The sequence below is a fragment of the Lynx canadensis genome, chromosome D1 (assembly GCF_007474595.2).
Source record: "Lynx canadensis isolate LIC74 chromosome D1, mLynCan4.pri.v2, whole genome shotgun sequence".
Classification (NCBI taxonomy): Eukaryota; Metazoa; Chordata; class Mammalia; order Carnivora; family Felidae; genus Lynx; species Lynx canadensis.
The window spans coordinates 16,080,164-16,102,323 of record NC_044312.2 but is presented as its reverse complement, the minus strand read 5'-3'; the positions used below and the strand labels follow the sequence as shown (position 1 = coordinate 16,102,323).

General features: G+C 44.8%; 1 protein-coding gene and 1 pseudogene across 3 annotated transcripts; both read left to right on the top strand.

The window, feature by feature from the left end:
* Window positions 1-147: 147 nt before the first annotated feature.
* On the top strand, window positions 148-1,174 carry LOC115525435 (annotated as a pseudogene).
* Window positions 1,175-3,844: 2,670 nt separating this feature from the next.
* Window positions 3,845-21,293, top strand: IFT46 (intraflagellar transport 46). Of its 3 annotated transcripts, none has more exons than XM_030330831.2 (12): window positions 3,845-3,985; window positions 4,690-4,786; window positions 7,150-7,229; window positions 11,884-12,017; window positions 14,667-14,741; window positions 14,888-14,981; window positions 15,415-15,543; window positions 16,584-16,705; window positions 16,960-17,026; window positions 19,913-19,973; window positions 20,260-20,345; window positions 20,833-21,293. In XM_030330831.2, the coding sequence occupies exons 3-12, from the start codon at window positions 7,185-7,187 to the stop codon at window positions 20,926-20,928; spliced, it is 909 nt and encodes a 302-aa protein (XP_030186691.1). In that variant the 5' UTR covers window positions 3,845-3,985; window positions 4,690-4,786; window positions 7,150-7,184; the 3' UTR covers window positions 20,929-21,293. The 3 variants fall into 3 exon arrangements, with proteins under 3 accessions (XP_030186691.1, XP_030186692.1, XP_030186690.1); XM_030330832.1 differs by having other exon boundaries at window positions 3,847-3,985; window positions 7,170-7,229; XM_030330830.1 differs by lacking the exons at window positions 3,845-3,985; window positions 4,690-4,786 and having other exon boundaries at window positions 7,153-7,229; window positions 11,853-12,017.
* The last annotated feature ends 867 nt before the right edge of the window (window positions 21,294-22,160 follow it).

The following is a 22,160-nucleotide window of genomic DNA, read 5'->3' as shown; positions in this document are numbered from 1 at the left end:
GGTTTCCTCATGATGACACTGCCCCCTTTTTACCTCTTGTTTATTCCTTAATACTTACTGAACACTTACAATGAGCCAGGTTTTACTCTAAATTCTTCACACAAATTATCTCATTTCATCCTCAAGAGAGTCTCTTTCCCCCAGTCATCCAAGATGCCGAAAGGAAAGAAGGCTAAGAGGAAGAAGGTGGCCCTGGCCCCTGCTGTTGTGGAGAAACAGGAGGCCAAGAAGGTGGTCCCCTGTTTGAGAAAAGGTCCCAGGACTTTGGCACTGGACAGGACATCCAGCCCCAAAGGGACCTCACCTGCTTTGTCCAATGGCCCTCATACATCTGGCTGCAGTAGCAAAGGGCTATTAAATATCAACATCTAAAAGTGCCTCCTGAGACTAACCAGTTCACTCAGGCCTTGGACCGCCAAACAGCTAGCTATTCAACTGCTTAAGCTGGCTCACAAATACAGACCAGAGACAAAGCAAGAAAAGAAGCAGAGATTGTCAGCTCAGGCTGAGAAGAGAGCTTCAGGCAAAGGAGATTTCCCCACTAAGAGGCCTCCTGTCCTTCAGGCTGGGGTTAATAATGTCACCATCTTGGGGGCGCCTGGGTGGCTCAGCTGGTTAAGCGTCTGACTTTGGCTCAGGTCACGATCTCACAGTTCGTGAGTTGGAGCCCCACGTCGGGCTCTGGGCTGACAGCTCAGAACCTGGAGCCTGCTTCGGATTCTGTGTCTCCCTCTCTCTCTGCCCCTCCCCTAGTCACACTCTGCTCTCAAAAATGAATAAAAACACTGAAAAATTAAAAAAAAATAGTGTCACCACCTTGGTGGAAAACAAGCTGCTAGTGATAGCACATGATGTGGATTCCATTGAGCTGGTCTTCTTCCTGCCAGCCCTGTGTTGTAAGACAGGGGTTCCCTACTGCATTATCAAGGGCAAGGCCAGGCTGAGGCATCCGGTCTACAGGAAGGCCTGCACCACTGTCACCTTCACGCCAGGTAACTTGGAAGACCAAGGAGCTCCGGCTAAGCTGGTGGAAGCCATCAGGACCCATTACAACAACAGATACGATGAGATCCACTGTCACTGGGGAGGTAACATCATGGGTCCAAAGTCAGTGGCTCCCATTGCCAAGTTGGAAAAGGCAAAGGCTAAAGAATTGGCCACCAAACTGGACTAAGTGGACGTTGTTGAACTTTCTGTACAGAAAAGTAATAACAAGTTCTCTTTCAGCCAGTGTCAAAAATAATAATAAGGGGCACCTGGGTGGGTAGGTATCTGACTCTTGATTTTGGCTTAGGCAGTGATCTCACGGTTTATGGGATCGAGCCCCATGTCAGGCTCTGTGCTGGCAGCTCAGAGCCTGCTTGGGATTCTCTCTCTCCCTCTCTCTCTCTCTCTGCCCCTCCCCTGCTCATGCTCATGTGCTCACTCTCTTTCTCTCAAAATAAATAAGTAATCTTAAAAATAATAATAATCCTCACAAGAATTCTGTGAAAGAGGATCTCTAATAATCTCTTTTACAAGGTGCAAAGAGGAAAACTATTCTACCACAGGTGTTGGGTCTAGAGAGTAGCAAAGCCAGGATTCGAACAAAGGCTGCTCAACTTCAGAACCTGTGCCCTTAAACCCTGCATTATAGAATACTCACTCTTACTGCAGTTTCATCGATAGTGGCTTTCTGGCAGAATCTTTACAAAGCTCACATATTTTATTTTTTTTTAAGTTTTTTTTATTTATTTTTGAGACAGAGACAGAGCATGGGCAGGGGAGGGACAGAGAGAGAGGGAGACACAGAATCCGAAGCAGGCTCCAGGCTCTGAGCTGTCAGCATAGAGCCTGACGCGGGGCTTGAACTCACAGACTGTGAAATCATGACCTGAGCTGAAGTCGGATGCTTAACCGACTGAGCCACCCAGGCGCCCCAAAGCTCACATATTTTAAAACTTAAAAAAAAAAAAAAAAGTTTTTTTTTAAAGTTTTTTTTTTTTAAGTTTTTTAAAAAAAGTTTTTTTAAAAAAAAAGTTTTTTAAAACTTATTTTACATCCCTGGAGGGATGTAAGTCAAACTGTATTTTTTAATTTTGGTTATAAAAACCATATTTTTAAAAAGGCAAATTCTTAATTTAAAAATAGGAAAAAATCTTGCCTGGAATTATTGTTTTCTTGTGGCCACTTCTGGGGATGTTCCATACTGACCACCGAAGTGCAGTGCAAAAGGGCAGTGCGGCAAAGACAAACTGACAAGTTCTTTGGAAATACAACATCAGCTAAATTAAACTGCATAAGAAAAGCACCCTTGCAAACACGCTTTCTGAGGAGTGCCTTAGGGGCAGTATGTCTTAATGGTTCACAGCAGGGATTTAGAAGTCGGACTGACCCGCGTTTGACTCCCATTTTGACCACTTACCAGCTGGGTCTAGGCAAATAATTTTAACTCTCCTAAACTTCGATGATCTAATCTCTCAATTGGCACGAACATCTGTTTCAAAAGGTTGTGAAGTTAGATAATCCATTAATAAATAAGACTATATAATCTGAGTGCTCCTGCGTGGGGAGTGCTCAATAATACATATGCGTTATTATTAGCAATAACAGAGGACACAAAAATTTTTAAGTATTTTGCAGTTCCATTTTTGGCCAGAAGTGTCTCTCATTTTCCTTTTTAAAGCCACTTTCCTGCTTTTGTCTGGCAGGTTTTCAGGGTCAGTTTCCAATATTCTTTTCTCTGTTTTTTCTCACCCTTTCTCTGACTTCCCAAATTAATTTTTTTTAATGTTTATTTATTTTTCAGAGAGAGAGCGCGCACGCACGAGCAGGGGAGGGGCAGAGAGAGAGAGAGACACAGAATCTGAAGCAGGCTCTGAGCTGTCAGCACAGAGCCCTAAGGGGGCCTTGAACCCACTAACGGAGAGATCGTGACCTGAGCCGAAGTCCCACTTAACCGAAGTTACAGCTTAACCGACTGAGCCACCCAGGCACCCCACTGATTACCCAAATTAACTATGTCCATGGTTATGAAATATTTATCCCTTACGTCTTCGTTCATCATTCCTCATTCACCCATCCAACGCGCATTTTAAAAGTGCCTAAGTGGGGCGCCTGGGTGGCTCAGTCGGTTAAGCGTCCGACTTCAACTCAGGTCACGATCTCGCGGTCTGTGAGTTTGAGCCCCGCCTCGGGCTCTGGGCTGATGGCTCGGAGCCTGGAGCCTGCTTGGGATTCTGTGTCTCCCTCTCTCTCTGCCCCTCCCCCGTTCATGCTCTGTCTCTCTCTGTCTCAAAAATAAATAAACGTTAAAATAAAATAAAAGTGCCTAAGTTATGCAATGCCCTAACGAAGCTCAGTCGTCAGCAAATAAAAATATAGGAAACTAGGTTCAATTTGAATCGCATATAAATAACGATTTCTTGATATAAGCATGTCCCATGCAATGAGACACTGTGGAGGGGACGGACTATAATGTAGTACAAGTGCTATAAAAGCACATTCAAGGTGCTTCGAGGAATACTGCCTCGAGAGTCAGCCTCAATTCCGATTAGACCGATTTAGAACGAATTGCCTTGTTCTAGCGGGAGAAACGTACACAGCGTTTCCAGATTGGAGGGCTAACTGTACGAACCGATACTCATCAGCCGGCTCTGCCAGCCGTGGTCGCTAGATGCCGCCACAGACGCATTTACTGAAACCATAGAAAAACAGGCGACTAGCCCGCCCAGAGAGGCTTCATGCAAAACCCTCCAGATCCTCCTCGGAACCTCCGCTGCTGGGAGAGATGCAAAGCGCGAGGGGAGTAGGTCTCACGAGAGCGGAAGCAAGTCTCGCGATTTTTTTTTTTTTTTTTTTTTTTTTTTGCCTCCTAGCGACTGGCAACAAGGCAGGCAGCTCCAAGTCGAAGCCCGAAAGTGGCCTCGTCTGATATTGGAGTGAGACTCCGGCCGTAGGCTGGGGTTCTTTCCATATAGAGGAGACGGATTCAGAGGGGCTACAGGTAATTCGTACTCACCTTAGCAGAAAGAGAAGTCCCTTTCTCCCTCCCGGGAGGAATCTCCACTCCCCTTCCCTCCATCCCCCCCATCTCTTCCCATCTCCGTGACAACCGTTACTTCTCTTCCTTCACGCCGCCAGCTATCATTCGGCTTCCTTTACTTCCCCAAGAAACTTCAGTGGGGTCCGACCTTCAAGACAGGGGGTAGAGATGGGGGTGATGCGCTTGGGATTATTGGATGGGACTGAGAAACTGGAGTTTACCCTCTCTGTCGGTAAACAAGGGGACTCCAGAGACAGAATTCTTTTTAGAACCTCTACAGCCCCCTAGCTCCCTCCCCCCAGCCCCGACACCCCAACAGCCTTGGGGGAAGGTGACCATAAGGAGAGAGCTGCCTCTTAAGACAAATACTGTTGTGCCCCTGTGCGTGCATCTTACAGCTTTGGGGAGCTGGTCCCCTCAGTTGGCTGTCGTTTCCCTCCACGATTCCCTCGATCCTCAGCCAGCCTGCCAGCAGTTCCTAAACAAGAGCTGCAGCAGAATGATTTAACTGCTTGACTTGGGCCAAGAAGCCAAGGAAAATTTGAATGGGGGTAAAGGTTTCACGTAAAACTGGTGTCTTGGGTAAGGAAGAGGAACCACTACTGGTTTGGAATCAGCTCATATCCGGTGATACGAGCTATGTAATTATGTCTCCTTTTACCTAGACCAAAATTGTAGAAAACCAGACCTACGATGAGCGTCTAGAGATTAACGACTCTGAAGAGGTTGCAAGTATTCATCCTCCAACCCCCAGACCCAAAGGTAAGAGAGGACGGGAGAGGAAGGAAATAGCTCTCAGAACAAAAGAGCAGGATGGATTCATGAATGTCTCCAAGAAGTTCCTGTTTTACTGTAATAGCAAATGTTGGCTTTCAGAGTCCAGTTTGGCGAACAATCGGCCGTCATTTCCAACTAGTTAAGGGAGGAGAAAACCCAGCCCCCCAGACGCAGGGTCTTCCTCCAACCTGACCAGTGTTCCCTATCTCCGGTGGCTTGGTGCTGCGGCTCTGCTCACAGTCGGCCAGGGATTCACGTTTGTCTGTTTGCTTTAACTTCTCAGAACTGTTTTTGCACAGTTTTGAAGATGCTTCAGTAAACTGCCCTTAACTTGCGATCCCAGTCAAAATCTCAGTGGAACGTGTTAACAGGACTTGACCCCCTCATTTAGTCAGCACACATGTTTTGAATGCCTACTGTGTGTCAGCCTTCTGCCTGGCACTAGGTATACAGTATTAAAAGAGACACTGACCCTGCCATTCGATGCTCGTAATCACGGGAGACAGATGACAAATGGACAAACATAATGACAAATGTGGTGAGTGCACTGTTGGAGGCAAAGAGTGTGATGTTACAAAGGACAATGATGAGGAGTGGGATCTTCTTTCGATAGGGGGGTCAGGGAAGACCTGAGGGGGCGGTGACATTTGAGACTGAAAGATGAGAAAAATCCAGATATTGAGAAGTGGGGCAGGAAAAGGAAGAAGCAAGTGAAACGTGAAAAGGAGTTTGGGTTCGTTTGAGGCCTTGAAGGAGACCAGCGTATGGTAGGAAGGAGTGGTTTCCAAGGCAGGCAGGCAGGAGGTAAGTAGGGAGCCAAGGCTCCTGTTGCAATGGCGAGCTGAGGCGATAGTGACCCAGATGTGGTGAGGAAGGGGAGCGTAGAGAGGAGAGGAAAATACAAGATACTTGCTGATGGATTGGGTTTGGCTCTTGAGTTAGGAATCAAGGATGACCTCTGGGGTGGCGGTAAATATACCTAACATAAAATTTGCCATTTTAATCATTTTTGAGTGTACGATTCGGTGGCATTGAGTGCATTCATATTGTTGTGTAACTATCTCTACTGTCTATTTCTAGAGCTCCTTCATCATCCCGAACAGAAACTACTCGTTAAACAATAACTTGCCATTCCCCTCTCCCTGGCAGCCCCCGGTAACCTCTGTTCCACTTGGTCTCTATGACTTCACTTATTCTGGGCTCCACAAAAGTGGAATCATACAATAGTTGTCCTTTTGTGTCTGGCTTATTTCACTTAGCATCGTGTTTTCGAGGTTCATTGATGCTATGGCACGTGTGAGTTTCCTTCCTTTTTATGGCTGAATAATATCCCATTGTAGGTATAACCGCATTTTGTTTATCCACTCGTCTATTGATGAACTCTTGGGTTTTTTCCCTCTTTTGGCTATTGTGACTCTGCTGCTGTGAACACGGGTGTCCAAGTATCTTTTTGAGTCCCTGCTTTCAATCTTTGGGGGATATATGTATACCTAGACAAGGTTTTTGACTTGAGCATGCTTATAATCTTGCCGGCTGTTGACATTACAATTTGTTTTCAGTTTGGGCAAGGTAGCAGGCTGAAAAGTGGTGTTTAATTGGCATTAATTTGATTTACATTTTTAAAATGTTTATTTATTTTTGAGAGAGAGAGAGAGACAGAGCACGAGCAGGGCAAGGGCAGAGAGAGGGAGACACAGAATCCGAAGCAGGCTCCAGGCTCAGAGCTGTCAGCACAGAGCCCGATGCGGGGCTCAAACTCACCAACGGTGAGATCGTGACCTGAGCCACCCAGGTGCCCCTGGCTGAATTTGATTTAGAAATCATTGAACATGGTTTCCATGCCAGTTACTATCTTATATCTGGTTATACTTTTAATTGTTCAGAATATTTTTATTGCTTTTCTGGACCCTGATTCAGTTCATATTTGTGACTATTACTTGCCAGGAGCTGGGTCAATTCCTTTCACCTGAGTTTTGTCATTTGATCCTTGTAACGGTCTTGAGTGATGGATGTCACTGCCTTCCTTCAGATGTGGGAATACTGAGACTCAGGCTAAGAGTTTCAAGCCATAGAGTTGCTCTTCACTCCCGGCCTTCCCAGTGTGTAAACTAAGGGCAGATTGTATATAATTTATGTAACGGCAGATAATCCACTAGTATAATGTCTAACCTAATGCCTTATGCACACTAATGCTTAGTATATATATCCTGAATTGAGTTGACAAAGCCATGACTAGAATTCAGACTTCTGTCCTTTAGCCATAAAGCAGAGCATAACATACTATAAACCAAAAATATTTGTCTTTAAAGATCATATTACTAACCTAAAAGGAAAACTTTTCTTCTAAGGACTTCTTGGTTCTGCCCAGCTTCCTGACAAGACTATGGCTGACAACAGCAGTGATGAGTATGAAGAGGAAAGTAACAAGGTATAGTATGACCCACAGTTTCTTGTGGACTTGGGAGTTGTCAGTAGTTAGTCTGGGTGACAGTAGGTCAATAGTAAACATGCCTTTTTTTTTTTTTTTTTTTAAGTTTTACTTATTTTTGAGAGAGGGAGAGAGCACACAGGAGTTGGTGGGAGGGGCAGAGAGAGGGAGACACAGAATCAGAAGCAGGCCCCGGGCTCTGAGCTGTCAGTGCAGAGCCTGACGCGGGGCTCAAACTCAAGAACTGTGAGATCATGGCCTAAGCCAAAATCAAGAGTCAGGATGCTTAACCGACTGAGCCACTCAGGCGCCCCAGCAGTAAACATTTCTTGACTACTCACCTCCAGGGGTTGGGTTGGATACCTTTGAGCTCATGTAGGAAAATCAGGAGCAAAGAGCCTTAAGATTTTGATTCCTTCAGAGTGCTTGGGTGGCTCAGTCATTAAGCATCTGACTTCAGCTCAGGTCATGATCTCATGGTTCGTGAGTTTCAGCCCTGCTTCAGGTAAAAACACAAGCCCGCTTAGGGTGAGCCCCGCTCCTCTCTCTCTCTGTCTCCCCCTTGTGGGATTTTCTTTCTCTGCCCCTTGCTCACTTGCACCCTGTCTCTCTCTCTCTCTCAAAAAAAAGAAAAAATTGTTTCCTTCTGGAGTCAAGCCTACTATTACAGCTGACTTTTTGGTGAGGAATATATATATTTCATATATTTCATATAATATAGGCGTTGTTTTTGCAAACTTTACGGACAATAAGAATCAGCTAGAGTACTTACCTTTAACAATACAGATGTCCAGTCCCCACCCAGAACTACTGAATCAGGATCTTGAAGGTAAAAGCCTGAGAATTTATATTTTTAGCAAGCACTCCCAAGTAATTCTTATGATAAAGCGAGTTTGGAATTATTGGTCTAGGCATCTGTTCGTTGTCAACATTTGTGATACTGCCAATATTTTGTGAAAGAGACTTTAATTTTGAAGTTTTTTTTTTTTAATTTTTTTTTTTTTAACGTTTATTTATTTTTGAGACAGAGAGAGACAGCATGAACGGGGGAGGGTCAGGGAGAGAGGGAGACACAGAATCTGAAACAGGCTCCAGGCTCTGAGCCATCAGCACAGAGCCTGACGCGGGGCTTGAACTCACGAACCTTGAGATCATGACCTGAGCCAAAGTCGGACGCTTAACCGACTGCGCCACCCAGGTGCCCCTAATTTTGAAGTTTTAAGACCCAGATGTCACTTTGTTGTTGGTTCTGTGAACCTGGAGGATTGCTCTGTTTCCGAAAGAAAGATGGCAAGATGCCTCCAGCTCTAGGCAGGACCCTACAGGTGCACACATGCTCTCCTACACAGCCATTGTGTTCAGCCTTAGCACGTGATCCAATGGTTAGTTACCTTTTGATTATCCTTCAAGAACAGGAGCTTTGAAACAAGTGAAGAAGGATATTTGAAGTAATGCAAAAAGCTACAGTAATATAGACTGATTGTAGAAAATGTAGCTTTTTATACAAGGTCACATTTTAAAATAGTCCTGCTTTGGGGCACCTGGCTGGCTCAGTTGGAAGAGCACGCGACTCCTGACCTCGGGGTTGTGAGTTCGAGCCTCAAGTTGAGTGTAGAGATTACTAAAAAATATAATAAATAAATTATTAAGAAAAATAAAGTCGTTCCACTTGGTGACTAGTGTGCTGTTTTAACATCTTACCCACAAAGTAATTTTTTAGGCATCTGTCTGTGGCATAGGAAGCCCTCTGCCTTTAGATCAGAGATTTTGCAAAACATAGCTTTGAAGAAGCCGACAAAAGAAAAGTGAGTTTTCCTAATTTGGCCTCCTAGTTTTACATGTTCACCCTAAATTTTTCTAGTCTTCATCATGCTGTGACCAACATTCAGGACTCAATTTATCTTTTTAATTTAGTGTGCACCTAGAATCAGAGAGGTTATTTTTAATAACCTTTAAATTGGCCATCAGTATTCTTAAAAAGCTGCCTTTGCCAAACTACTTCCTGTGTGATGAGGGATTGCTTTGGCAGATTTTGAGTTAAGAAGGAGCACTAGGGGCGCCTGGGTGGCTCAGACGGTTAAGCGGCCGACCTAGGCTCAGGTCATGATCTCTTAGTCCGTGAGTTCAAGCCCCGCGTTTGGCTCTGTGCTGACAGCTCTGAGCCTGGAGCCTGTTTCAGATTCTGTGTCTCCCTCTCTCTGACCCTCCCCCGTTCATGCTCTGTCTCAAAAATAAATAAACGTTAAAAAAAAAAAAGAGCACTATAGGAGACCCTTATCTATTGTATACCAATAAAGCACAGTCATTGAATAAATTCTGCAACTGGGTGCCATTTGTCACACACATATTACAGTTAGTTAAAATATATTTTTATCTATATATAATAATTCTGTGTTATGCGTACAGGAACCTGTGACCAAAAGCATTTTTGATGTTATGTAATATGTCACAGTTTTATATGCCAATAGTTGCTTGACTGTAAGAGAAACGTTAAATAATTTTTAAAACTAGAACCAAACATTTGTTAACCTTGGCATAAGCCATATGGCATATGGAAACCAAGCTTTGGAAACCTACTTTTACGGGCATCTAGGTGGCTCAGTCAGTTGAGCATCAGACTCTTGATACTGGCTCAGGTCATGATTTCACGGTCGTGGGACTGAGCCCCGTGTCGCGCTCCCTCACCCTCTCCCTCTCTCACAAAAGAAATAAACATTATTTATTTATTTATTTATTTAAAAAAAATTTTTTTTTAACGTTTATTTATTTTTGAGACAGAGAGACAGAGCATGAGTGGGGGAGGGGCAGAGAGAGAGGGAGACACAGAATCTGAAACAGGCTCCAGGCTCTGAGCTGTCAGCACAGAGCCCGACGCGGGGCTCGAACTCACGGACCGCGAGATCGTGACCTGAGCTGAAGTCGGACGCTTAACCGACTGCGCCACCCAGGCGCCCCGAAATAAACATTTTTTAAAAAAACCTACTTTTATTTTTTTAATTAATTAATTATTGCTATTTTTTTTTAAGTAAGCTGTATGCCCCATGAGGGGGTTAAACTCAACCCTGAGATCAAGAGTCTCATGTTCTACCAACTGAATCAGCCAGGTGCCCCTCAAAACCTACTATTTATTTTATTTTTATTTTTATTATTATTTTTTTTAACATTTATTTATTTTTGAGACAGAGAGAGACAGAGCATGAACGGGGGAGGGTCAGAGAGAGGGAGACACAGAATCTGAAACAGGCTCCAGGCTCTGAGCTGTCAGCACAGAGCCCGACGCGGGGCTTGAACCCGCGGACAGTGAGATCGTGACCTGAGCCGAAGTCGGACGCTTAACCGACTGAGCCACCCAGGCGCCCCAACCTACTATTTATTTTAAAAAAATATAGGGCGCCTGGGTGGCGCAGTCGGTTAAGCGTCCGACTTCAGCCAGGTCACGATCTCGCGGTCCGGGAGTTCGAGCCCCGCGTCAGGCTCTGGGCTGATGGCTCAGAGCCTGGAGCCTGTTTCCGATTCTGTGTCTCCCTCTCTCTCTGCTCCTCCCCTGTTCATGCTCTGTCTCTCTCTGTCCCAAAAATAAATAAACGTTGAAAAAAAATTTTTTTAAAAAAATATTGAGAGAGAGAGAGAGAGAGAGAGAGAGAGAGAGAGAGAGAGAAAGAATGCCAAGCAGGCTCCATGCTCAGCACACACAGCCCAACACAGGGCTTGATCTCACAACTATGAGATCATGACCTGAGCCAAAATCAATTGTCGAACGCTTAACCAACTGAGTCACCCAGGTGCCCCCAAACCTACTTTTAAAGGGGACCAGTCGGTCATCCTTTGGGTCCTAAGTGAGGGCATGTCACAGGCTCCAGGCCACAGAGGCAAAGACATGGACCCTGTCCCAAATGCCCCTGCAAGTCCCAAAACTGGACTCCTCATACCCTTGAGAGTGTGGGATGATACTTAGAGAACCAGAAGCTCGGAAAGGTAGGTTGTAATGCCAAGGACAGAAGAGTCTCTTATCTTGAGATATAACATGTAGTCATTGCATTTGACTTCGGGGGGGAAGGGACGGGGACTATGGGCAGTTCCAATACCCACTGAAGAGAAGTGTGACTGAATGGAAGTGAAAAACCCATAGTCTCTGGAACTGCTGATTGGAATTCGGGGACGGAGTTGATTCTTTTGGTAGTTATTAGCAGCTTACTCTCGGCAGTCTTGCAAATTAAACACTAGATTTCCTCCCCGTGAGCTTTGTGAGTATTAAGATTCCCCTAAAATTGTCTTCCAACTTCATCTGCCATCATTTCCTTCCAAAATAACTAATCAGAGTTGCCTTCCTCTCCTTCAAGAGTCTCTAACTTTTAGAGTTGGAGCTGACTGGGGGTCTCCTAAGTAAAAGGTAAAATAGATATCTACTGGATAAAATCTATACCCAGGCCTCAAGGAGAAAAATCGAATGTGGTTATAGAAAGTGAGGCCCCAGGGTGCAGCCAAGCAGGAAAAGACGACAGTCCTTGGGGCCTTTCTGGGGAGAGCCACCCTCTCTTTCTGGTCATTTGGTGCCGGGCGGGAGGGTATGTGTGGGAGCACTAGGAGGGAATGGGGCATAGGCACACTAACCTCTTTATGTAGCTCTTTCTGTGCCCACCCTGCCCTACCTCAGGAGAAGAAGAAGCCCTTGCAGCTGACACCTCAACGGGGCTTCAGTGAAAATGATGATGATGACGACGACGACTCCTCTGAGACGGATACTGATGAAGATGATGATGATGAAGAGCACGGGGCCCCTCTGGAAGGGTGAGGAAAGCCCTGCCTCGCTGAGGACGCTCAAGCCAGGGAGGAAGACACATCAGTTAGGAGTGAAATTCTAGCGTCTCCCTTTGATCCTGCTTAGGATTTTCAGGTGTCTCAGAAGCCAGCGTAATGCGTTTTCCTTCTCTTCCGGCCACACTGCCTCATTGAGTCCCATGACATCACTTGCATTATCTGAAATATTTGCACGTTCGGTGGTTTCATGAGGATTTGCTGAGTGAATATAAAAGGTGGTCCCTGCCTTCAAGGAGCTCTAATGTTGGGAACGAGGAAATAACATTTATATACATACACAAGCAATTCTGTTCAGCAAGGAAAACATACAGGCACAGGAGAGTTTCTAGTTTAGGCTCAGATCTTTGTTGGATGGATAGAGAATAAGTGCTTGGGAGCCCTACACTGAAGCACGTGTTCCTGGCTGGTGTTTCAGTAAAAACATCTCTTGGGGCGCCTGGGTAGCTCATTTGGCTTGAGCATCGGACTCTTGATTTTAGCTCAGGTCACGATCCCAGCATTGTGGGATCGAGCCCCGCCCACGTAGGACTCCACACTGAGTATAGAGCCTGCTTGGAATTCTCTGTATCCCTCCCTCTGCCTCTCTCTCTCTCTCTCTCTCTCTCTCTCTCTCTCTCTCTCAAAAAAAACAAAAAACAAGAACAAAAGAAAAACCTCACCCTGTTCCAGTCCTTGGGATAGATTATTCATGACCCACCCCTATAGGTTTTAATCAAAGTGGATTCTAAGGCCCATCCATTTCATATACCATTACTGGTTAAAGTAATGATGGTGTAGCCAATCAGTGGAATTCTGTCTGGCCATTAAAAAGTATAAGGCAGCACTCTGTGCACCATAAAGAACAATCTCCAAGAGACAGTGTTAAATTTTAAAAAGGTAAAGAAGAGTGTTCACGCTGTGCTACTAGGGTATAAAACGAATATTACGTAGACTATTTCTAGGAAACCCTAGAAACTAATCCTAGTGATTACTTTGGGGAGGGGAACATGGTGGCAAGGGGACAAGGGTGGAAGTGAGCCATGACTTTTCATTTTGTACATTTTATGCCTTTCCTTTTATATCATCTGTATGTATCAATTAAATCAAGCAGTTTAATAAAAAGTTACCTGTGGACTATCCACCCACAGGTAGACACTAAGCAAATGAGGCAAAAGTTTAATCCCAGACTGACTTTTCATGTTTCCCAGCTTACTTCATGATCATATCCTGCTTTCATAAATTACAGAATCTGGGGAAATGGAAACTTCAAGTCAATAATATATTTAGTTTTGGGCACCTGGGTGGCTCAGTCGGCTGAGCACCCAAGTCTTGATTTTGGCTCAGGTCGTGATCTCGTGGTTCGTGAGATGGAGCCCCGCATCAGCACGTGCTGTCAGCATGGAGCCTGCTTGGGGTTCTCTCTCTCCTTCTCAAAGTAAATAAGTGAACATTAAAACAATAATGATATATTTCTGTTTTTTGCTAAGCTACCCTCCTCAGACCTTTGTTAATAACTTTCCAAGTCACCTATGTACTTTGCCAATGTTTATTACATTTTACTTAATTATAATTAATGTGTTCTACTGGGTTTTGTTTTTGTTTTTTTTTACTGTATACATTTCCTATATTCTGTATTTAATAACTATACAATATTTGGGGGCACCTGGCTGGCTCAGTCAGTAGAGCATGCAACTCAATCTCTGGGTTGTGAGTTCAGGCCCCGCATTGGGTGTAGAGCTTACTTAAAAATTAAAAATAATAATAACTACTAAACATTCAAATTGACATGCCTAACCATCTCTCAAGTATTGGGTATTTTGTTTCTAATTTTTTACCTGTATAAATAACACTGTTAAGGGGCACCTGGGTGGCTCAGTCGGTTAAGTGTCTGCCTTCGGCTCGAGTCATGATCTCATGGTTTGTGAATTCGAGCCCCACATTGGGCTCTGTACTGAAAGTGCAGAGCCTGCTTCGGATCCTCTGTCCCCCTCTCACAGCCCCTCTCGTGCTCACTCTCTCTCTCTTTCTCTCAAAAACAAACATTGAAAAAATTCTTAAATAAACACTGTTAAAAACTTTTTTTTTTTTTTTTTTTTAATTAAGATAGGCTCCAGGCCCAGCGTGGAATCCAAGGCTGGGCTTGAACTCATATCGAGATCAAGACCTGAGCTGAGATCAGCGGTCAGAAGATTAACTGACTGAGCCACCCAGGTGCCCACTGTTAAAAGCATCTTTGTAAAAATTCTTGTTTTTCTTGGGACAGATTATTTTCATGTCAGATATTGAAATCTCATGTTGTCAGTTATACTTGAATTTTAAAAAATTGCAATCTCATACCATATTTTCTCTCCATCCCTTTCATTCAAAAAAGGGAAACAAAATGTATGCTTCATTCTAAAATGTTTAGCAATTGTTTTCCATTTTCTGCGACTCTTTTCTTCTTCACTGGCAGAGATAACCAAGCTAATTATGATGCATTCTAAAGTTGCCTTGTGAACCACCCAGGAAGGGCAATTGTGGGCAGGGCAGAAACAAGGTTCAGAGTCAGGGAGTCTGTGGTCAGTGAGGAGGGGGCTGAACCAGGGCTCAGCCACGTCTGCTCTTCTCTGGCCACCTCGAACCATATTTTCCTTTTCACAGGGCCTATGATCCTACAGATTATGAACATTTGCCAGTTTCGGCTGAGATTAAGGAACTCTTCCAATATATCAGCAGGTGAGCACCAGGCCCTTCCCCCATGACCTCCCCACCCGTTTCCTACCTCCAGTCTGAAATGGGGCCATTCTCCTTAGATTTTTTAACCTGAACAGTAAAGTTCGTTTCTCTGACTTTCTCCACCTAACCTTGGCAATGTCTCCTAGGTACACCCCTCAGATGATCGACCTGGACCACAAACTGAAACCTTTCATTCCTGATTTCATCCCCGCTGTTGGGGATATTGACGCATTCCTAAAGGTACAGTCGAAACATCCTAAAAATGACTCCTTAGGTGTTTCTTCTGACCCCTCTCTTACTCTTAACGATTCCACTAATTTCCTTGGCTAGCACTGGCTACCTTCATATACATTCTTCATTTCATTGGCGTTCTTAATCTTGCTGTCCAAATTCTATTCATTGTATTAGGTAATAACTTCATTCTACCATTATATGTTAAAAATTTGTCATTTATTTGGCTAATTATCCGCTTTATATTTAAGATACTATAGATCATGTGTTTTGTAGTAGATGGTATTTTAGTACAGCATGGTATGCAAGCATGCTTTTTAATACTAGTAATAATGATGAACCGGAAGAGTTCTTCCTCTTCAGCTGATTGGAAACAACAGATATGGCCTTTTTATGTATGCCCAACCCCATTTTTTCCTCTTTCTTCCTTTCTCTTAACCAGGTCCCACGTCCTGATGGAAAGCCGGACAACCTTGGCCTGTTGGTATTGGATGAGCCTTCTACAAAGCAGTCAGACCCCACAGTGCTCTCTCTCTGGTTGACTGAGAATTCCAAACAGCACAACGTCACAGTAAGATACTAGTCCAGTCCAGGCCCCAGCTGGAGATGGCCAGAGGCCCCACTGGTATCTGTGCGGTTGACTTACTATCAAAAGGGGTAGCTTGGTTTCAGGCCAGCCCTAGTTTTAAAAAGTTTTATTGCAATATAATTTACTTACCATGAAACTCTCCCTTTCAGATAGTACAGGTCAGTGAGTTTTAGTGTATTCACAGAGCTGTATAAACATCACTGCTATCTCATTTAAAAACACACCTTTGGGGTGCCTGGGTGGCTCAGTCAGTTAAGTGTCTGACTTTGGCTCAAGTCATGATGTCGCAATTTGTGAGTTCAAGCCCCACATCAGGCTCTGTGTTGACGGCTTAGAGCCTGGAGGCTGCTTCAGATTCTTTGTCTCCCATTTTCTCTCTCTGTCCCTCTCCTGCTTGTGTTCTCTCTCTCTCTCAAAGATAAACTTAAAAAAAAAAAAACAACAAAAAACCAAAACACAAAGTAGCTGAACCATTTTACTATTCCACCAGTAAGGAATGAGAGTTCCAGTTGCTCCACATCCCTCACTCACACTTGTGATTGTCTGTCTTTTTAATTCTAGCCATCCTAGGGGCGCCTGGATGGTTCAGTTTCTTAGGCATCCAACTCTGGCTCAGGTCATGGTCTCACAGTTCATGGGTTTGAGCCCTACATCCAGCTCCATGCTGACAGTGTGGGGCCTGCTTGGGATTCTCTCTCCCTCTATCTGCCCCTCCCCCACATGCACGCTCACTCTAAATAAACACACAAACAAACAAACAAACTTAAAAAAAGGAATTGTAGCCATCCTAGGGGTATGAAATGCCATCTCAGTGTGGTCAGTCTCGTCCTATTCACCCACCCCCTTCCCATGGCTCCAGAAAATTTTATCAGGTTTTCCTCTAATCTTCACTTGGCTGCTGTTAGGCTACCCTATTCATCGGCTGTCTGCTATTTAAGAAACAACAGCGTATGATGAGCCATCCTGTTAAAATAAGAGAGCTATTTAATGTCATCAGCCAGGGTTTCCCCTTATTTTTCTAGCAACATATGAAAGTAAAGAGCCTAGAAGATGCAGAGAAGAATCCCAAAGCCATTGACACATGGATTGAGAGCATCTCAGAATTACACCGTTCTAAGCCCCCTGCGACTGTGCACTATACCAGGTAAGAAATACACACTCTTCACCAGAGGAACCCCTGGTGACCTTCCCCACTTGCGGATCCATTGCTTCTGAGAAGAGGGCCCACAGGCTGAGGACATACCAGATCAACCTGAGGTTCTGTGGATCCGGCCAGCCTGAAATCCTCATGTGGCTGACTGACCACCTTCCTTCATCCTAGAATCTCATGACCCAGAGGTTGCTGATGTTACCCATTACCTGTCCTCGTTTCCTGTTCATATTTACCTCTGTTTGTAGGCCCATGCCTGATATTGACACGCTAATGCAGGAATGGTCCCCAGAGTTTGAAGAGCTTTTGGGCAAGGTAAGTGGAGGGAGCAGGGGCCACGAAAGTGTAGCATTTACTCAAGTGCCCAGTGTTTGCTCTCTTCCTGTATTAAGTTATTTTTTCTTGAAATACACACACACACACACACACACACACACACACGTTTTAGAGAGTGAGCATGAGAGTGCAAGTGGGGGAGGGGCAGAGGGAGAAGGAGAGAGAGAATCTCAAGCAGGCTCCATGCCCAGTGCAGAACCTGACATGGGGCTTGATCTCATAACTGTGAGATTATGACCTGAGCCAAAATCAAGAGTTGGATGCTTAACCAACTGAGCCACCCAGGTGCCCCTAAAGATTTTTTTCTAAGTAATCTCTACACCTAATGTGAGGTTTAAAATTACAGCCACTTAGGGGTGCCTTGGGTGGCTCAGTTGATTTAGCATCCGACTTTGACTCAGGTCATGCTCTCGTGGTTCCTGGGTTCCAGCTCCACGTCGGGCGGCTCTGTGCTGACGGCTCAGAGCCTGGAGCCTGCTTCAGATTCTGTGTCTCCTTCTCTCTCTCTGCTCCTCCCCTGCTCACATCTGTCTCTCTCTTTCACTCTTTCAAAAATAAACATTAAAAAACATTTTTTTTTCAAACTCACAACCCCAAGATCAAGAGTTGCACACTTTACTAACTGAGCTACCCAGACGCCCCTCACTGTCCTGATTTCTAATAGTATGGATCATGCTTGCCTATTTTGTGTGTGTCTAAATCTAATCACACTCTTTTGTGTCTTATTTCTTTTGCTTTTAAGAATCTTAAAAATTGGGGCACCTTTGTGTCTCAGTCGTTTTAGTGTCCAACTTTGGCTTAGGTCATGATCTTGTGGTTTGTGGGTTCAAGCCCTGCATCAGGCTCTGTGCTGACAGCTCAGAGCCTGGAACGTGCTTTGGATTCTGTGTCTCCCTCTCTCTCTGCCACTCCCCTGCTCGCACTCTGTCTCTCTCAAAAATAAAAGAAAAACATAATGGGATAAAGACAAACTAAGGGGCGCCTGGGTGGCTCAGACGGTTAAGCGTCTGACTCTTGGTTTGGGCTCAGGTCAGTATCTCACGGTTTGTGAGTTTGAGCCCTGCATCAGAGGCTGTCAGTGTGGAGCCTGCTAGGGATTCTCTACCTCTCTCTCTCTCTCTCTGTCTCTCTCTCTCTCTCTCTCTCTCTCTCTTCCTCCCTCTCTCTCTCTGCCACTCTCCTGCTCACACGCTATCTCCCTCAAAAATAAATAAAGCGTTAAAAACATTTAAAAAAAACTTCAAAGTCATAATAGGGAAAATGTGACATTTTAGATTTGGAAATGAAAAGTTCTCAGTACCAGTACTTACCATTAAACAAAGTTAAAGAGTGATGAACTGAAAAAAATTATATATTGGATTACTGTCCAAGCAAAGAGCTCTTCTATATCAAGAAAAGGAAACTGAGCAAACACAATTTAAAGTTCCTTGGCTATCTTATTTAAAATGGCCACACCATGGGGCGCCTGGGTGGCTCAGTTGGTTAAGCAGCTGACTTCAGCTCAGGTCACGATCTCGCGGTCCGTGAGTTCGAGCCCCTCGTCGGGCTCTGTGCTGACCGCTCAGAGCCTGGAGCCTGTTTCAGATTCTGTGTCTCCCTCTCTCTCTGACCCTCCCCCGTTCATGCTCTGTCTCTCTCTGTCTCAAAAATAAATAAACGTTAAAAAAAATTTTTTTTAATAAATAAATAAATAAAATGGCCACACCAGCCATACAATGTTCCTCACCCCCTTGCCCTGCTTTTTCTCTAACACTTACCTTCTGACATACTCTATGCCTTACTTATTTCGGTTTTTGTTTCTCCCTATCAAAACTCCCTATAAGCTCTGTGAGGACAGAGTTTTTAGGTAAATGTTTATTTTATTGAGGAACAGTGGTAAAAGCCAAGAATTTGAAAACAATCTCTTTCCTCAAAGCATTTTTAAAGCTGTAGCTGAGGAAAAGTGTCTGATTAGGGAACTGAATAGACTGTAGTACATTTATTTGGTGAAATACTTACACAGTAGAATGTTATTTGGTTTTATTTTACTCTGATAGGAGAAAATACCAATGACATGTTAAATGAAAACAGGAAATTGCAGACCTACCTACACTCTGATTTTTTGTAAAAAAAAGAACAAAAATTGTTTACAGAGCCAATGGTTTTTAAACTTACAGTATGACTTGTTTAGACCCAAAGCCTATCACCTCATCTGTCATATTCCATTTTTTCTGTTCCTATAGTGTTCCATGCCCATTAGGCATTATAACACCAAGTAGCCATAAATACTTGGCCGTGGCCTGGGATCAGCCCCTTCCTCACACATACACACCGGAAGATAGCATGGCAGTGTATTTTACTTATTTTTATTTTTATTTTTGGTCCTGTTAGATCATCCACTATGGTTAATGAATGTCACCAATCTCATTTTATTGATCAGAGGGAAAAAAGCACATTGTATTGTTTGCCAGGGCTTTCATGACCCAGATTGGGTGGCTTAAACAACAGAAATTTATTTTCTCACACATCTGGATGCTAGAAGTGTGAGGTCAAGTTGTCAGCAGAGTTGACTTCTTCCAGGGCCTCTCTCCTGGCCGTCTTCCCATTGTGTGCCTGTGTCCTGATTTGCTCTTCTTATAAGGACACCAGTTACTGGATTAGGATTCACCCTGATGACCTCATTTTAGCTTCATTATGTCTCTTGAGACTGTGTCTCCAATACAGTCCTATTCTGAGGTACTGGCTGTTAGGGCTTCAATATATGAATTTGGGGGAGCACATGACATGTCTTATGCTGGGAGCTCTCTTCCTTCAGAGAGAGGGAGGGGTGCTGGCCCCGCTGAAGCTTCAGCCTTCTGACTTTGGTCCGTCCCACGCTCCTCCTAGGTGAGCCTGCCTACGGCAGAGATCGACTGCAGCCTGGCAGAGTACATTGACATGATCTGTGGTAAGTTCCCCCATCCCTTCCCGGTTCCGTTTCTGGATGAATACATTGTGGGCTTTTGAAAAGGCTTGTTTACTCTCGGAAGACAGCATCTTGAGTTACGGCCCTTGCTTTAAGCCAGTTTACTATTTGGCACCATTGAAGGTGGTATTTGGGCTTAGGTGACTCCCTGCCAGGTGTTTAACCCCCAGAGGCATAGTAACACGTCCCATCTGGGAGGGGCTTGGCTATTCTAAACAGATAATTCCCGGTTTTGTTTGGTTCTGCTCATGGGAGTTCTTGATTTCAGCCATCCTCGACATCCCTGTCTACAAGAGTCGGATTCAGTCCCTACACCTGCTCTTTTCCCTCTACTCGGAATTCAAGAACTCACAGGTGAGGCTAGCATTAGAAAGTGCTCTAAGCTGTAGCGAGATCACTATAGTCTCCACTCCTCGAGTTGGCTGTGATGTGTCCTTTGACAAGGGAAGGATCCTTTGACAAGGATGTTTCTGCTGGAGTTACCATCACCCTTCTCTGTCATTAAAAGAGCAGCAAGCAGGAGGGTTGGGTTTTCACAGGAAGGCAGGCGGAATGGCTGTGGGCCTCTGGCGTGGCCAGGCTTGTGAGGGTCTACCAAGGACACTCCTTGTGGGAGAACCATGTGGCCTAACGGATGGAAGCAGGACAGAAGGAGAGGGGTTCATCTTTGAAGGAGGCGGGGCAGATTTCTAGCTGTTTTTCAAAAACAGCACCAAGGAATTGTTCTGAAATGGAACCTAGAAAAAACTGGAGCATTACGGGTGGTGAAGAGGTTAGTTCTTGCTCAGATATAGCAGCCAACGTACCCAAACTCCGTGTACCCTCTCCTCTTTCCTCACAGCATTTTAAAGCTCTAGCTGAAGGCAAGAAAGCATTCACCCCTCCATCCAACTCCGCCTCCCAAGCTGGAGATGCAGAGACATTGATCTTCAGCTGAGACACCCCCCCAGGTCACGCTGTTGCAAGGCTGTGCTGGCGGAAGAGAGATGGCCGTCAGCCACGTGGCGTCCTTGCCTGACTCAGGGACGTGTGCTCCCTGCTGCCCTCTCTACCAGAAAGTACAGTGCACGTTCCTTAAATGGCTTCTGCCTGTCTCAGGTTTCCTTCCCACGGGAATTATGCATCTATGCCATGGTGGGGATTTGAGTTAGAACAGAAGGATTGGAATGTCTGGGATTCCAGGGTGCTCAGGTTGGGAGGGAAGCTTAAAAGATGTTCTTTTTGAGATAGCGATGGAATTATTTTCTTTCATTCTTCAAGTTAGTTGGCAAAGATTTTGCAAATAAAATGCTGTATCTTTCAGGTTGTCCTGCTGTTCTATAATGTGAAAGAGAAAAGACGGGCTCCTGGTGGCTCAGTCAAGCATCCAACTCCTGATTTTGGGTCCGATCATGATCTCATGGTTTGTGAGATGGAGCCCCATGTCAGGCTCTGCGCTGAAGGTGTGGAGCCTGCTTGGGATTCTCTCTTTCCTTGTCTCTTGCCCTCCCTGACTTGCGAGTGCCCTCTCTCAAAATAAGTAAATACACATTTAAAAAGAAAAAGACAGGGGCGCCTATGTGGCTTAGTTGGTTAAGCGTCCGACTTGGGCTCAGGTCATGATCTCATGGTTTGTGAGTTTGAGCCCGTGTTGGGCTCTGTGCTGACAGCTCAGAGTCTGGAGTCTGCTTTGGATTCTGTGTCTCCCTCTCTCTCTGCCCCTCCCCCATTTGCATTCTGTCCTCTGTCTCCCTCTCTCTCTCTCTCTCTCTCTCTCTCTCTCAAAGTAAACCAAAAAGAAAAGAAAAAAGAAAAGAAAAGAAAAGAAAAAGCCAGACTGAGCACCAGGCAGAGATAAGGAACCAGGCCTAGTAATGGCATTAAGTGAGTAGCGGCTTCAGCAAATCAGCTTGTGAAATAAAATCAAATCCCAGTTCTCCAGGGTTGGCAGTAGAGGGCGGTTATTTTCTCCCGGAACTTCCTTTTTCTAGGGGTCTCTCACCAGTGACTGCTGCCTGCCTTACCTGCCTGTCTAGCTCCAGACCTGTCTGCTTGTGGTCTCCAGAGAGCCTAGCTGTTGCACAGTGCAGGTGGGAGGTGACTGTGCCTTGGACCGGGGTGAAAGCAGTGGTGGTAAAGATGGACCGATTCAGGAAATGATTTGGCAGCTATGTCAGCCAAGCTCCAGTC